Source organism: Nomascus leucogenys, chromosome 7b (assembly GCF_006542625.1).
Source record: "Nomascus leucogenys isolate Asia chromosome 7b, Asia_NLE_v1, whole genome shotgun sequence".
Lineage (NCBI taxonomy): Eukaryota > Metazoa > Chordata > Mammalia > Primates > Hylobatidae > Nomascus > Nomascus leucogenys.
The window spans coordinates 104,209,539-104,226,149 of record NC_044387.1 but is presented as its reverse complement, the minus strand read 5'-3'; the positions used below and the strand labels follow the sequence as shown (position 1 = coordinate 104,226,149).

Sequence of the window (16,611 nt, the reverse complement as noted above, 5' to 3'; positions counted from 1 at the left end):
TTTCCCACAATAAATCGTATATCGTACAGTAAAGAATGGCAGGCACTGGCTTGAAGCATAGATAGAAGAAGGTTACAAAATAATTTCCCAAGATAAGTTCTTAAAAGGGAGTCACATGGACATCAAAAAATATCCTTTTGCATGATAACTCCTTTTGTTTCATTGTCATTTTCAGACGATAAGAATACAGGCACCTTTGTCTAATGCAATATCCATCTATCCATCCATCCATCCATCCATCCATGCATATCTTCAAGTTACCATGTATCAGGCCTCTGATGACTCAGCTGGTGGCAGATATCTACAGAAGTGTTGGAGAACCAAAGGCTCTTAGTGGCAAGGTGAGAGTGGAAATGAGATTGAGGGATGACAGTGGTCTGTGGACACAAGGAGGGAAAGACAATATAAATGTAAAAATTTAAATACTAGTAATCAATTGTGGTTATCAATAATGGAGAACAAGGGTGAGTCCAAATATTAATAGCATAACAACAAACAAATGAAAATCATTGCTATTACCCAAAGTGAAGAGTAGTAAAGTAAAATAAACTCAAGGTAATAGAAAACAAAAATAATGCATGGAACTTTACAATAAAGGATGAGGGACAAGGGAAACACAAAGGAAAGTGACCTGGGAGGAATTTATTTGATGGAATTTGGGAGCTGCAGTTAAGCAACCTATTTGGCCTCTCTTGAGCGCAGGTGCCTTGGTTTTTCTTGAAATTCCTGTATGGAGCAATGTACTGTGCAAATATATCAATCACACACATGATTAACCATTTGCTTGACAGGAAAGGTCTGGAGCCACTGAGCCTGAAGATGGGCAGGTGGGTGTCCCTAAACCCAAGAACTCCCACAGTAGGGATAAGATTTTACAGTTAAATGAATTATTAAGGTCAGGTGAATAACTTCTTTTGATTACTCAGTGGTTCTCAATTTCATGGCCACCACCAGGGAAGGAGGCAAGTATTGAGTACTCTGCTTGAATTTTCTCTAAGGAGGGGAGAAAACCCACCACTCTAAATGCTAAAAATAAGTTAAAACCATACCGTTTCCTTTGGAAAGACAACGTGTTTATGAACTGTGACCAGTCTCTCCAAGGAATCAGAATCCTGCCTCCCCCCTTCTCCTTAAGTCCTCACGTTTCCTCAGTTCACTAGATCATTCTGAAAGGAACACACAATTACCTTTCCTTGACCACAGCTGCTTTTGGTCCTAGAGTAAAACTCACAATATACTCCCAGTATTCCTGCTCTTCCTAACTTCATGCCTGAAAAAGGAAACGTCTGTATAGAGACAGTTTAAAATATAAAGACAAACTTACGCAACAAAATACAACTTGTTCTTCAAAGCAGTCGCCTTGGGGTCTCCAGACACTTATCCGAAGACACTGTCATTGTTCACAACAATTTTTGGAAGTCTACTTTGGATATTGCCTTTATAAGAAAATCAGGCTCAACTTTATGGCTCATTGTTTTTGACTGAGAATACTATTTTCTAGCTCCACGATTAATGGGGCAGCAAATCCCTTTGGTTTGAGAAAGCCCATTCTCTACGGGCAAAGATTTGCCACAGTGAGAGACTCAGAAGAATGAATGACAGCTGAAGGCAAATAAACATGGAGGATTCCGAACCTGTGCAAGTGACTCACTGGAACCTGTGAGCAGCCTCCTCGCGTTTACCGGGGAGAGGATCCCATCCGCTTGGGAACAAAAGCTGAGACATGAGTGCTAATGAAAAAGAAACCCCAGACCTCATCACATCACTTTATAATTTCATATAGAAAATGTAGTTACAGGCATCTCTCTCACTCTGTTTTAAATTCAGTTACCTAAAAATGTGGTTTTTTTCCCCCAAATTTCATGGAAAAAGAATTTTGATCAGAAATTTTCATTTTTAGTTGTTTTAACTCAGAAGCTCTAATAATATTGTGTAATCACAATGTTATAAAATCCTATTAATTGAAGAGAGAAATCAATTAACCTCACCTAAAATATTTTCTCTCAAGTACCAAAAAAAATCCACTTAAGACATATAACCAAATGTTATTTAATATCTTAAAAAGTAACACAATCCAAAATGGATATTTCACACAACACTACATAAACAACATGAACACAGTATCACCATAGGGAGGGACTTTCAAATATAGACTTACAAAAATCCCTGTCCTTTTTTTTCTTTTAAGTTATTATACTAAGCATGACAAGTAATCATCATTTACAGTATGGTACACTGACACGATAAAAACCATGTTACAAATGTGCTGTTATAAATCAGTAACATTAGGGAAGACATTTCATGAACTGTAATTATTTCATATGAAATACTATACAATATAAACAGAACATCCATCTTGGATGACCTTTACAGCAACCAGAGACCAAGTAATTTAAAATTTTTTTTCAGTGCAAACACATTTTATTCAAGGCAGTCTTGGCTGCAAAACTCCTTTCTAACATACAGTAAATCCCACTTGCACGTCTTAATTCATTTACCCTAATGCAATAGTCACATTCAGTCACTCAGAGAAAGATACCTGCAGAATTATGATCCCTTTAAACTTGACATTTAAATTTAATTCTCTTCTAGAACGTAGTATCTGTGTCAACTGCTCTAAGGACTTTAATTTGTAGCTGTCAATACTTGCATGAAGGTGACCCTAGGGCAGCTCTATTCCTACCCCAGCAAGTGTGCACGATACTGCACAGTGTTCTGCCTTTCCAATGTGGAAACCGTGGCGGCGTGTCAGTATCTAGGTGGGAGAATGGAAAGGAGGACCTCGGAGGAAAGGAAGCGGAGGAACTGCTGCGTGTGAACTTCATGATTAGTTTCCCGGAACTGCAGAGGACAGATATTGGAGGAGATCTCAGGTCTCACATTTGGTACCTCTTCTTGGTGGGAGCAAGGGAACAGGTTTACTAAGATCAGCCTTGGGACAGGGAGGCAGACAACTGTACATGGACCAGCCAAGCTTCTAACCTTACATTTTCAACCTTCCAGAATCATCGCTGCCTGACTTGAAACACCCCATTCCCTCCGTGGCATGGTGTGTGTGTGTGTATGTGTGTGTATGTGTCCACATTTGAAGCCAACCATTAATGATTACAGCCCTATAACTGATCATGTACAATCATAAGAAGGAAGTTTAGTTCCCCCTTGAGTCTTGTAGAATCCTGAATCTTGTGAATCATCAACTGTAAGTCATAGAACTGTAAAATCACAGGATTGTGTTAGGGGAGCCATCTCTGGGAATCTCCTTGTGGGCTGCTGCTGAAAAAGATGCAGAGTATTCACTCAATAGAAAGGTGCCAATGTCTGTTTGAAACACACAAGGAAATGTAATAATGGATGTTTTCATATATGTAATTTATGAAACATCTCCTGAATAAAAATCTGTGGGAAAATATTGGATGTATCCTTAATACCATAAGACCTTCTAGGAGAGGAATGGGGTGACAGCTGATTCTATCTCACTTGGCAAAGCTCAGACCGATAGTAATCTTTTTCCTACTCACATTTTACTAACCCGAAGCAAAACAGTGTTTTCCATGCCTTTTGCATTCATGTTTCCTGTGTTCTAGCTCCCCCAAGCCCTAAACATGTGCAGAAAAGTCACTCACTACCAGAAGAGCCCTGGATGACATTGACAATGGGCAGGATGGTCCTGGGGGAGATGGGGGATAGAAGAGATTGCTCCTGCTTGGGTCCACTGAGGTCTGGCAGCACATGGCTAGTTGGTTCTGTGACTGGCCTGTGGTGATGGAGGAGATCCCCGTCAAAGATCATCTATCTCCTAATTCGAGAAAACACTTAGAACTGGATCAGCTCCCTCAGAAATCCAGCTCCTCCAAAGTAGGGCTCGATATATTGTACTGAATTTCTATGGTGCTAAGCAGCACTGTGAAGAGTACTCGATAAAGTTTTTAATTAAAATTTCTGTTTCAGCACCTTCCACTGCCAGGAGCAGTCATGTTCCTGAAAGATGGTGATTTAGCATGGGAACTATAGAAACCCAATATGAAACTGTAGACAAGGGTGTGTGTCCGGATCTGCTTCTGACTGCAATGGCATTTGGGTGGATCTGTCAATCACCCGCTTCATCCATTGATACCAGTAAGGTGTGCTGAGGTGTAAAATTCCAAACACCCTGAACTTTTTTTTTTTGAATGAAAATGGACAAAAGTGTCAAGTTGTATTTGTTTTCTTTGACTTTATTAGCACACATCAGAAAAATAGCACTGTATTTAGTGATTTCTCATGATGCTCTATCAAACAGATAGAAAACAGATCATCAATAGCTGCCACTGTGTTCCTGGGGAATCTTAAGTCACTCCTTTTGTTTATTCATTTTAAGTATGGGTATTACAAAGATGACCTGTCTTGTGAATTGTTTGTGAATCTGAATGCTTTGGAAGCACTTTGAGATCCCAAAGTGAATCGTGCAAAGTCATTATCGGTTGTTGTTGGTTTTTAAATCAAGCTCCAAATACTACCCATGTTATAAATGGCGAGACTTTCAAAAAATGATCACTATTGTATTATGAGCAATATGCTTGTAATTTAAGTTAAAAACTTTATTTTCAAGTACACTTGGTGGTGATAAGTGGTTTATCCTGGGTAGAGTTTTGCAAAGCTGCGCCAACCTAAAAAAGGTACAATGCTTCTGCTTCCACTGAACAGGTTTCTTCTCCCCATGGTGACTGCAATGTAACTTAAATTTACATTTTAGAAATGCTGGTTGGGCTATGAAAAAGAGGGACCTGGGAACAGCTGGTGTTCAGATCATTGTTACTCCAGATTAACTGTGAATTGATGCTTCCTGAACCTGACCTTCACAACATCAGAGAAGCAGTAATTTGTTATTTTTATCCAGCTAGTCTCCATTCACCTCTTCTACTTGTTTTCTCTATTTGATGGCACCCCCCCCTTTCGTATGTTCATTATGGTCCCCTGAGATGTGCAAAATATATATAATGGAATACAAATTATTTGACAGAAGTTGTGGAATTCACAGCACAGCTCTTTTAATTAAAGTGAAGTTTGGGCTCGACATGGTAGCATGCGAGTGAAGGCAGAGCCCGAAGTGCTTCAAGCTTGGCAGTCCACATTGCTTGTGTGTCTTCTGTTACTGAAAACTTAGACTTCAAATCAGATTTCCGAAGGAGCAAATAGCTCTTTCAATTATGTTCACCCATTGGCTCTTCGCCAGAGAACTTTTAACAGGAATGGGTGGAGGGCGGGGGTGGGCACAAGAATTTTTAAACTTCCGTTCATTCCTAACAAAATCGAGTGCGCTTTCGTGGGGAAGAGAGGAGAAGACAGGATTACATCTGAAAGCCAAACAGCGGCGTAAGAGAAAGCCATGGCGATGGAAAGTCATGAGTCCACAGAGGCAATCACTGACACACACAGCACGCCATGCCCTAACGTTGAAGGAAGTGTTCAACTTTGCTCTTCTGAACGATACACTTTAACACACGGCTGCCATTTCATCAAATTTATGGAGGTAGTTATATGTAAAAATAAAAATTACCATAAAGCAATATGCTGTATCATAATAATACATAAGTGTGCAAAATGCCGACAGATGTGTTGACCCTTTCACAGAGACTCAACCAGATTCAGTTTTGTAAACCTTTCAGTTGCTAAACCCTAAGACTGGATAAGCAGTCGTGTAACACAAAGCTATGATTTTACAGGAGGAAAGGGATACTGGCAACGCCTGGCGATGACCCCACTGTTCCGGGACCGAGAGCCTCACCGTGACCTCGGATGACATTTGCAATGTGCAGCCGGCTGCCACTCCTCCCCCATTCAAGAATCTCGATCAGATTCAGGCAGGAATATTTTTATATGCAACGTCTGCTTACATAGTATCACCTTTAAAGTCCATCATTTCTACACTAATGGCTGCTGGTCTAAGGGAGTTTTTAAAAAATTATGTACCCCATAGCATCAGGCAAATAGTGTACATATTTATTTGAATAATGTCTTCTGTAAACCTATATCTCGTGAAATATCAATAAATTCCTATTTTAAAGCTTCTCTTAAAGGTAATGCTTTCCTTTCCTGTTCACACAGTATTCGATTATTTCAATGGCTACTTTCAGAGGATCAGCTAGAGGCTGATGTGTTGTTTCAATGGTTATATTATTTATGAACTGAGGGCAGAAGAAACGTTTGAGAGCAGGTTTTTGGAAAAAATGAATTTAGACAAAAATTTAGTAACCGTATGATACATAACTCCCCAAGGGAACCGACTATGTAGTCTATTAGATACATGATCATTCCTTCTGGACATATCTAAGCAATGAGACAAACAATGCATCGAGGCATGCCTTGGAGGAAATCAGGCATGAGACTGAAAGCCAACTGGCTTAAGCATTTCAATGGTATGGGGGTTTACTAAGAAACGTGCTGAAGTTTCACTATAATAGCACAAAAAAGGAATTTATACCAAACTCAAGGAGTTCAGTTTGACCCAATGCAACTTCCAAATAACTGAAAAACTATAAGGGAGCATTTAAAGGTTTCAAGAATGAGTCCAACTGTGTATAGGACTGGATTCTTTAAACCGATTGCTAGTGATTAAACCTCATACAAAAACAGATGTGTCTCACAAATCACATGCCAATTACTGAAATTGGAGGTGAAAATGTTCTAGATTTATTTTGGGATCTATATATTTCATGGTGTATGGCTCCCAACAGCACATGCCACTGAACTAAATAAAACTTTACGTCAGAACACTTACTTGTGTCACATGTAACCCTTTTGCAAATAATATTCCATTACTACAGATCTGTCCCACTGTTCTCAGAAAATAAAACATGGGAACGTTGGAATGTCTCTTTGCTATAAGATGAAATTATTGGTCATCCCTTTGCTGCTGGGTCTTCCTTGTGTTCAACATGACATTGTAAACCAAAGCAAAATGTGAACAAACCATTTGGAAATAAGCTGGGCTAATTAACTACACATCCAGCTAAAAACGCCTCCTGAAATTGGTTACAAAGTATCTGTAAACATTACTCTGGCATAGTTCATGTATGCATAATTGTTATTCTGATAAATTTTAGGGGAGTACAAATTAGGATTATACCACACTGGCAGAATGAGCACATTCTGCTGTTTATTACATGGGCACATGTATATTTCTAATCAAAAATTATTTTAAAAGTTTTCTCTATAGATATCTTCCCAGGAATAAAAGGCCTGAAGTTCAACTCTCCCTAAATTTGCTCTTTCGTATAACCACTAAAAATTATCTCCCACAGCCTAATTTAGGCATTCTATTCAAAACTACATAAAATAGATTTATGTCCTTCCATTAGAAAGAATAACATCCTCAGGCCCTACTCTTCATTTGTATCACAAAGAACATTTTGCTTTTAAACAAACTAATTATTGTATCTATTAGAGTAAGATAGGGTCATCCTAAGTATCACAAGGAGGAAATTCTCTTCCTTCAATATTTGAGTAATACCTTTTACAAGTCCACATTACCCTTTCCATCACCTAGTGCTGTGCCCCAGCCAGACTGGAAATTACTTTCCTTTGTCCACTTCAGATTCAAAGGCCTATATTCCTGTTTGTGATCGTGGGAGGTTAAAAAATCAGACAAGCATCTGTTATACTTGAAAACAAAACCCTGAAAACATTCACTCCCAGCGATTTCCATTGCGACCCCTTCTCACACACTTCCATGGGCTCCTGCAAAATAGTGTCACGAAAACTCACAGTGAAAAATGACTGGTGCATAAACGATTCACACACAAAGGGCTGGGGTCCCTTCTAGTTAGTTTGGCATCTATTTCCCTCAAGGTGGACCCTTGCATTTGACATTTCGTGGTAGCTTAGTTTTTTTGTTTTTTTTTTTTTAATTTTTTTTGTTTTGTTTTGTTTTTTGGAAGCGTCAAGGATCAGTTCTGTGGCACCGTTTAACCACAGACTGGGAGCAACACGCATCTGTGGCATTTTAAAATGGAATTGGCAACTGCATGACATTGAAAATGCATATTACACTTACAGTGTCTAGACTTTCCTATGTGTGCTCAGATACAATTAGTGAAGCAAAAGTATACATATCACCCCTACTGTTATTCAGTTGCTACAGAGCCATAAATGTGAAAAGCAATACTCTGAAATAAAGATTTTTTGTTTTTTTGCCCTAGCCCTACTTAGCAGCACAGTTTAAGTAAACACAAAAACTGTGGTTGAGATGCTTGTCTTTCCAAAGATGTAAACATCAGTCCCAGTGTCGTAAACTTTGCTGTATCGAATGAGACAGAAGATCTGAGGCAGAAGGACTATCACACGCTAGTAACAGAAGCTTGCAAGCAGTTGGAAGGTTTCTGTAGCTTCTCAGCTTCATTTGTCGGGGGCTCCGTGCTCGCTCGGAAGTTGAAGGCTGGACCAGCTCCACCATGGGCCGGGCTCAAAGCGGGGTTCTGACGACGGTTACTTTCAACAATGCTTGATGTGTTGGAAGCCAGGCTCTCCCGAGTACTAAAAGAGCAAAAAGGGTTTGTTTTGTTTTGTTTGGAACATAAATAATTATAAATTGAGCCCCAGAGGAGGAGCAAATGATGTCGTTAATGGATTTCCTCTGTTGGTTCATAATGTCATATCAATATACATCTCGACTGATTATTCACATCTGCCTCTCCACCACAGACTCCAGAAGCTTCCACAGACATGTAATAATCAGCAGCACACTCAGTGAATAAAGGGTTTTTAAACAGCTAAATGCACTTTGAAATGTCTTTCTCCTTTTCACACTCAAGGAAACAACTTCAAAATTTGAGGTGATAGCTAGCTATCACAGTGGTTTTTAAAATAGATACTCATAAATACACCTAAGTCATGATTTCATTTCAGGCTGGAAATTCACTGGCATAGCCGCTCCTGAACACACTCAATAATTTTACCCTAATGATTCCATTTTCGTTCTGGATTAGCAGATTTCGACTGTGGGGGACTCTGAGCATGCCCTTTTTGGGGGGACCCTGAGCATTTGCCACACAGATGGGAATAAAATTCACTTTAAACACTTTATTCCACTGTTTCAAAATTTAACACTTTAGTTAAAATACATTATATTTTCGATAAGGGAACTTAGATTTTTTTCCCCATTCATTTGTTAAGTTTCCACTCATTTCTGCCCCACTTTGGCAGGATTGTTTTTGGTTGGATTTTTTTTTTTTTTTTTTTTTTTTTGGAGACAAGGTCTTGCTCTGTCCCCCAGGCTGGAGTGCAGTGGTATGATCTCAGCTCACTGCAACCTCCGCCTCCCAGGCTGAAGCAATCCTCCTACCTCAATCTCCCAAGTAGCTGGGACCACAGACATGTGCCGCCACACCCAGCTAATTTTCGTGTTTTCAGTCGAGACTGGGTTTCGCCATGCTGCCCAGGCTGGTCTTGAACTCCTGAGTGCAAGCAATCCGCCCGCCCTGGCCTCCCAAAATGCTGGGATTATAGGTGAAATATTTTCTTTTTAAAATAATTCGTATAGAATAGAGGTGATTTAAAAGCTGTATTATTTTGCTCTCTCTCTTACTTTTTCTAAGTTAGAAACATTTGAATCTATTTCATTGCTTTAAGATATTTAGAACAGTTAAGATTTCAAATGCATAGGGCAATGGCAGAAATAAGATGACTGGGCCAGATTGAGAAGAATTGAGTACGTTTCCTGTTCCAGGGCCTCAATGTGGCTACAAGAAACGTATCAGCTACAGAGATTGAGGAAGCCAGAAGCATTCTCAAAACATCCACTGCATGAGGCAGAGTCAACACTTAGGAAATATTCTCTGAGAGTTGGTCCCCACAACTGACTTAAGCCTGCTAGAGCTAGTTAACAGGTCAAACTACTACAGCGAAGACATCCTCTCCTCTCTCATTCCCATCCTAGGCTGATAGCAACTTTGTCTGAATCCTGTACTTTGATAGCCCTTTCCAACAGGTTATTTAAGCCTAACTCCTTGTGGCTTTGAGTTTGCTTCTCACCAAGAAGCCAAGAGTTAATTGTTTAAAAGGCAGTTTGTTCACTGACAACCAAAAAAAAAAAAAAACCCTGGTACTTTCTTGAATGTCGAGGGTACCTCCAGAAAGGTAATCCATTTATAGGGAGAAGTCAAGTTTTTCATTATGCTTATGGTAAATCTGAGCATACCTAAAGGACACTCCAAAATGTCATCACTAAAAGGGAAAATGCGAGACTTGCCTACATGACGTCTCCCCCCGGGAAAATTCACCAGTGGCTTTGCCAGAGCTACCACTGAGGCATGGAGCAGGTGGAGGAAGGAGGAGGGGCAGGAAAGATGCAAAACCCCAAAGATTTCAAGACACATTCCTTCGGTTTCGTTCTTAATCACTGAGGTAACTTTTTACAGTATCTGACTTCCTCATCTCTAAAAGATAGAGAGTCATGATGGGATTTACCTACTCCTAGGGTGACTGTGAAGAAGAAATAAGCATCAAGGAAGAATCTGTACGCTAATAAGGTAGAAAATGTGGATTATTTCTGTTATATACCTAGCATATGATGAAATAAATAGTGACTGTGGGTTCGCTTCAGAATCCATGTATTACAAATGACATATTTTCTATGGGAAAATACATTTTAAGGTCCAAAGGATTCACTCTTAAGCCAGCTTTCAAGGGGTAGGCTCAACATTTACTGAGTGCCTGCTGTATACCAGGCACCATAAACACATATTGCAATAGATGATCTGAACTGGGGTCTGTCTCTACTGTAAGATCCCTTAGCCCACCTTCAATCACAGCCAACATATTAATAGTGGTAAATATGTAATATATGTAATAGTGGTAAATAATGGTAAAGAATGTATTTCATTATTGTTGCAATAAGGATTACAGTCTGTGACATTCATACTGGGGTCTCCGGATGTGCTGATGAAAAAGTTAAAGGAGGTGGAATGTTAGCAGTAAAAATACTCCTCAAATTTAAAAGTTGGGTTTTTTTTGTTTTGTTTTGTTTTTTAGAGAGCTAATGGAGTGCAACCTTAAAAATAGGATTTCAGGATTTTATAGGCAGGAGAAATGGACCAAGCGGCTATGTTTTTCGTCCTTCTGTGCGCATGTGTTCCCCTGGCCCCAGGCGTCTACAGCACACGTTCTTGCAATACATTAAGCAGATATACCCCTGGCAGCCTTTGGTCTCTGATTTTCATATTGTGTTTATCAAGCAGCTTTAGGCCTCACATTTGAAATCGCAAAAGCTTCTCACGTCAAGACTTCTCATTTTCAATATTAGATCTCATAGCAGAGTTCAAGTTTCTACCCTTCTTCCTTCTACATACCCTTTAATTCCCAACAAAAGGGACTAAAGAATTTTGGAAATGTGGCTGAACATGACTTCTGAGCCAGCACTGAAACCCTGCAGTGTGGAGAAAAATCACCATTTGGGGTCTTTGTTTGTTTGTTTTGGTTGGGGCTTACCTGCTCAGCGAATTATTTACTGCAAGATTTTAATAAATGGCCTGCTTAAGATTTGCAAGTCAGGGCTGGGCATGGTGGCTCATGCCTATAATCCTAGCACTTTGGGAGGCTAGGGCAGAAGGATCTACAAAAATTTTTTTAAAAATCACCAGGCATGGTGTCACACACCTGTGGTCCCAGCTACTCAGAAGGTTGAAGTGGGAGGATTGCTTGAGCCCAGGAGTTGCAGGAGGCAGTGAGCTACAATCACCACTGCATTCCAGCCTGGGCAACAGAGTGAGACCCTATCTCCAAAACAAATTTACAATGATTCCCATGTCTCACAGCAGTGGTAATGTATAAGCATGATAGTGCTATTTGGCTAAAATACCCCCCAGACTGGAGAGTAAAGTCTCTAGAAGTCAAATACTTTCCCTTGCAGAACATACTCCTGGATCAGCGAGACGACTCAGTGACTTTATTAAGGTGTGTAGAAAATAGTTTGTCACCTAGCTTCCAATCAAAGGGTAGTAAATACGAAAGGGGTAAAATTAGCAATTGTTCTGTAGATTCTCTAACTGCATAACAGGTATAGGTGATACCTGTTTTCGTGTAGAGAAAATTCTACTTAGTATTAGTGGGGAGACAGGTGGCTATTGTGTGAAGGTTGTCTCTTTAGAACAATCTTTACCTTCTGCCATGACAAAGCATTTAACTTTAAGCACATAATGAAACAACTGAAAATCAACTTACTTCAAGAAATAATCCCAGTCATAAATTCTATATTCCCCCCCAAGTTTAGAGATAGTAAAATATATTCTGTAGAGATACTGGTTCAACCATTTCATGAATATCTCTGTTTACCTTCAAACAAACAAAAAACTTTCAATATTATGCAGTGGAAGGTTTTCTAGTCAGAACCCATTACACTACTCCCAATGTCTCCTTAGCAACTATCTCTTTAGTATGGCAGCTTCCTGTCTGTGGAAGTCCAGGGGCCCAGAGGGAAAAGAGAAAGGTTTAAAACGAGCTTGTGAAAAGCAGGTAGGAGGCAGAGGCTACACAATGAGAAACAATAGAACAGAAAGACACAGGCAAATACACCACACCTTCCACCAGCAATTGTTCTCAACTTCTACCACGGATTACAGACCTTCTCTTTTGCTAATCTGGTATCCACTACAACGAACTCAAGAGGAAAAAAGAGTAGAATAGGAACATGAAGAAAAAAAGGATAGTTAAAATAAATTGGGAAATAAATTAACATCTGATTTGAGATAAAAAATTATTTAGCAACAATGATTTCTTAGAAAAGCCACTTAGTAGACTAGTGGTTTTCAGGCTGAGGCCCATGGTTCCCTGAGGTCTCAGAGGCTCCTCGAGGGATGGGGAGAGGGACTGGGGGCCATAGTCTCCACTGTCACCACGGCCATCTCTCAGCTCTGTGCAGACATTAGACTTCCACACACGTGTTAACGAGGAAGAAAGGCTCCAAGAGCAAAATAATAATAATGATAATAATAATAATAATGAACCAGCCCTTTAATAAATCACAAAGGCCTAATATGGGACGAAGCAATTAATGATTCCCAGTTCCAGCTGTGTGATGCTCACTTCCAAAATTATCCAGGGATATAGTGAAAAGATCACAACAGAATTAATTTTAATTCTTAATAATTAAAATAATTATATGAAGTACATAATCCTATCTGAATCCGTGTTAAAATGATTAGTATTGTAAAATCTTGGGAATCACGGCTGATGAAAAATGTCAATCTCTCAGTAGTATTTCTGCATCTCAGAGTCACCAATCTGGAGTAGAAGTTAGAAAGAGAATTAGGTCCCATGTTGCTTTTTGAGGAGAAGAAAGAGTTAAGGAGAAAAAAGGAAGTTGCACAGACTCGTGTTTGCTTTCTGAATCCCTGAACAACTCTAGAGCTTTGGCCATGACCACTGGGCACCACTAACTCTCGACTGTCAACCCTTTGCTGACCGAACACCTATTAACAAGAAGGAACTACAATTAGACTGCCCAAATGGGCTCCGTCATTTCTGCAGGAGGAGAAATAAACATGGCACATGCTTTGATCTAACAGAGCACAGGCCCCCGCCCTCGCTGTGAGGGAAGAAATATTCCATTTCTTGGCGGTGAAAGGAAAGCGTGTGAGCCAGAGGGACAGGCTGCACAGAACACCGGGATCCAAATGGCAACAAGCTTCTAGATCCACTGGAAAGGTTTTGAGATCTGCTATTATATTTTCACTAGAGGGACCCCTATCTTAGCCTCAATCAATTTACTCCCAACCCCTATCTTCCTCCCCCACCCCCAGACTATTTATTCTACTCAAAAAGTTACTATTTTTGAAGGACTTAAAAAACATCCTTCTCTTAGCATGGGTGGCAATATGAACGTAGCAGAAAAAATACTGGAAATGTTGGTTTTAGTTAGATCAGACTGCTGCAAGTTTGAGGGGAGGAGCCAACCCACCAGTCCAGATTGGTGATCTCTACAGGTGCAGAAACATTTTTTTCAATTCCTGAAAAAGAAGTCAGAAACAGATTGTTAACAATACAACTCATACAACTCTTAACCCTCATCCACAGAACTGAGACTACGAAATCAGAAACTTGTCAAGTTACGTGCATAAAGCCCCATGCCCCGCTAGGTGCACGTGTGTGCACAGAGACACCTCTCCCTACCGTGGGGAGTTGAATCCACTGTCCACTGTGATGCTGCTGCTGTCCATGCTGTCCAGCCGCGCTGAGTGGGTGGCTCTCTGGTTGCTGCTGCTGTCGGTTTCTTTTGGGGCGAGAAGGGTGAGGTTCTTTTCAAATTTCCTCTGCAAGTCTCTTTCCTTCTCCCTCTCGAGGAGCCACTGCATGGTGCCTACGTCCTCTCTATTTTTCTCCTCCTCCGTGTTCTTGTTTGCCCCTTCCTCGGAGTCATCATCATCAGAGACGTTGTAATAGTCGAAAGAGGCCTCCTGGTTCCCTCCTGACTCCTGCTGACGTTGGGAAGCAGGCATGGCTTGTGCCGCCGAGGTCCCCAGGGACGGTTCCAGTTTCTCACATCGGCCTGGCAATGTGTCGGCAGGTGTCTTCGGGTGAGATTTGAGGAGGGACAGGCTCGATTTGTGATAGCTGTTTACAGACAAGGTGCTGTGAAGAGGTTTGAACAGTGTGTCTTTGCTAAATATCTCTTTCCTCTTGTCCAAGCTGCTGGGCTCGGCACCATGGTGCTGGACGAGGCGTCCGTTGGCGATCCCTTCAGCCACTCCTCCCGAAGCAGCTGGGCCCCCACCCGGCCCTTTTGGTGACTCCTCCTTGTGGCCCACAGGCTCCCTGGAGGAGTGGGGGACCTGCCTATCAGATGGGGAGAGCTTTTTCACCCCTTCTGCCAAAGTCAGAGTGTCATGGTCCTCCTTATTCTTTCCCAGAGGTGACGGTGCCGTGAGCACCGTCTCACTAGAGGTGTTGCACTGGAAATAGTCATCTGTGGCTGTTTTCGTTGGACAAGAGTTGAGTTCGCCATAGGATGGCAAACTCTCGGGTGGTTTGCCTGGCTCCAAAAGGCTGCAAGCGCTGGACGGCTCCTTGCTGCCACTGACTATCTCTGGAATACACACCTCTTTATAGCTTGTGGACGAAATGTGAGCCCTTTGGAGACTAACAGTCTGTGCAGGCCTTAAAGTACTGTCGTCAATGTAGGAGTGGCTGGGGGTCTGGTCGTCCTGGCTGCAGCCTTCAGCAAGGTCTTCCGGCGTCCCTAGAGAAGAAGCACCCAGAGGGCCTTTGGAGTTATCCATCGACCTGGATCTCTCCTTGGCTTTGTTGGATCTCTCATTCCTGGACCTCCGGTCCTGTGTATGGCTGTGGCTTCGGTGCACTTTTGAGTGGGAGCTTCCCCTAGAAGGTTCAGGAAAAGGCATCTCAGTTCTCCTTTTAGCCAATTCACCAGACACATCCCATTCTGGTGTCATGGGGAAGTGGGACTCGAGCACGTTTGTGTTGCCGTGCATGATGAAGCTATCTCCTTTGTGTTCAATGATGAAGCAGCCCTCCCTGGGCACCCTGGTAAGAGGATCACAGAAGTCATACTCTCTTTCACCTGGGATATCCAGATGTGAACCGTCGGAGGGGTCTCCTTTAGACACTCGTGTCTTGCTGTGAGACCGAGACTTTCCATGGGACTTCCTATGAGTCCTACTCTTTTTACTCCTTCCGCTGTGATGGGCAGAGGACCCGGCTTTACTCCTCTGGGCCTTTTCTTCCTCCAGTTTCTTCATGAGTGCGGTGTGCCGCATGACATTTTCCACGGTCAGGTCCGGGTTAATGCGCCTGATGATTTCCATCTCTACTTCCCGAGGGATCGTAGCTGGCGTGTCCTCGTCTCGCAGGGGCCACTCTTCAGGAGGAAACTGGGCAGAAAAATTGGCCAGCTGTTTGGTCTTGTCTTTTTTAAAACTTAGCCGGAATAACTTTAGCCCGAATTTTTTTGACTGCTTTTCACTATCTTTAGGTTTTGAGAGAGTGTCTGTCTTATAGGAAAAATTTACAGTACTTTTGCTCTTTTCAGTGGGTGGCACCTGGCACAGAGAAGGGGGGCAGTAAGGGTCTTTGCAGTCCTTGGCAGACTTCCTCTGCAGGGTGGGTGCATGCGTGCTGTGCACGTCTTCTCTGCAGCAGTGGCAAGAGTCGCAGTGGTTTCGGGGTAATGTCCTTTCCCTGACACAGCCTGAGGCAGAGGGCGTGATGGTCCCGGGTTGCGGAGAGGTGCACTGAGACCGGTCAGGTATCCTCTCGTCCAGATGGTACCATTTACTGTTAGTTCTTATGAGGGAAGGAGTTATGAAATAAGTCTGTGGGGTCACGATGAAGTAGCCATCTGGAGTTGGGTAGATTTTCCTCTCCCGTACCAGCGTGTTCAGCGTGTGCCGCAGAATTTCTTGGCTTGGGGTTGGAACACCTGAAAAAAAAAAAAAAAAAAAAAAAACCCCACTTGTGAGAATGAAGACAGAACATGTGGATTCCTGATTTCCAGGATCCTATTCATTCTGCCAAGATGCGAACGAAGTACCATCACAGAACTAGGAAGCACAATTCAGACAAAGGTGTTCATTAAATTCAGTGCAAATCCTCGCCTTCTTGGATAACTCCTAAATTACTACC

At 41.7% G+C, this 16,611-nt stretch overlaps 1 protein-coding gene across 2 annotated transcripts in view; it reads right to left on the bottom strand.

Annotated features, from left to right (window-relative positions):
* Positions 1 to 2,029: 2,029 nt before the first annotated feature.
* STOX2 (storkhead box 2) overlaps positions 2,030 to 16,611 on the bottom strand; it is a 117,531-nt gene continuing 102,949 nt past the window's right edge. Inside the window, exons 3-5 of one of the 2 annotated variants that reach the window (XM_030816365.1) lie at positions 14,143 to 16,408; positions 13,931 to 13,979; positions 8,172 to 8,511 (exon numbers count right to left, since the gene is read on the bottom strand). In XM_030816365.1, the coding sequence (XP_030672225.1) occupies positions 13,973 to 13,979; positions 14,143 to 16,408 (2,273 nt within the window). In that variant the 3' untranslated portion in view covers positions 8,172 to 8,511; positions 13,931 to 13,972. Of the gene's footprint in view, positions 8,512 to 13,930; positions 13,980 to 14,142; positions 16,409 to 16,611 lie in introns of both variants that reach the window. The other variant, XM_030816364.1, reaches the window with a different exon arrangement.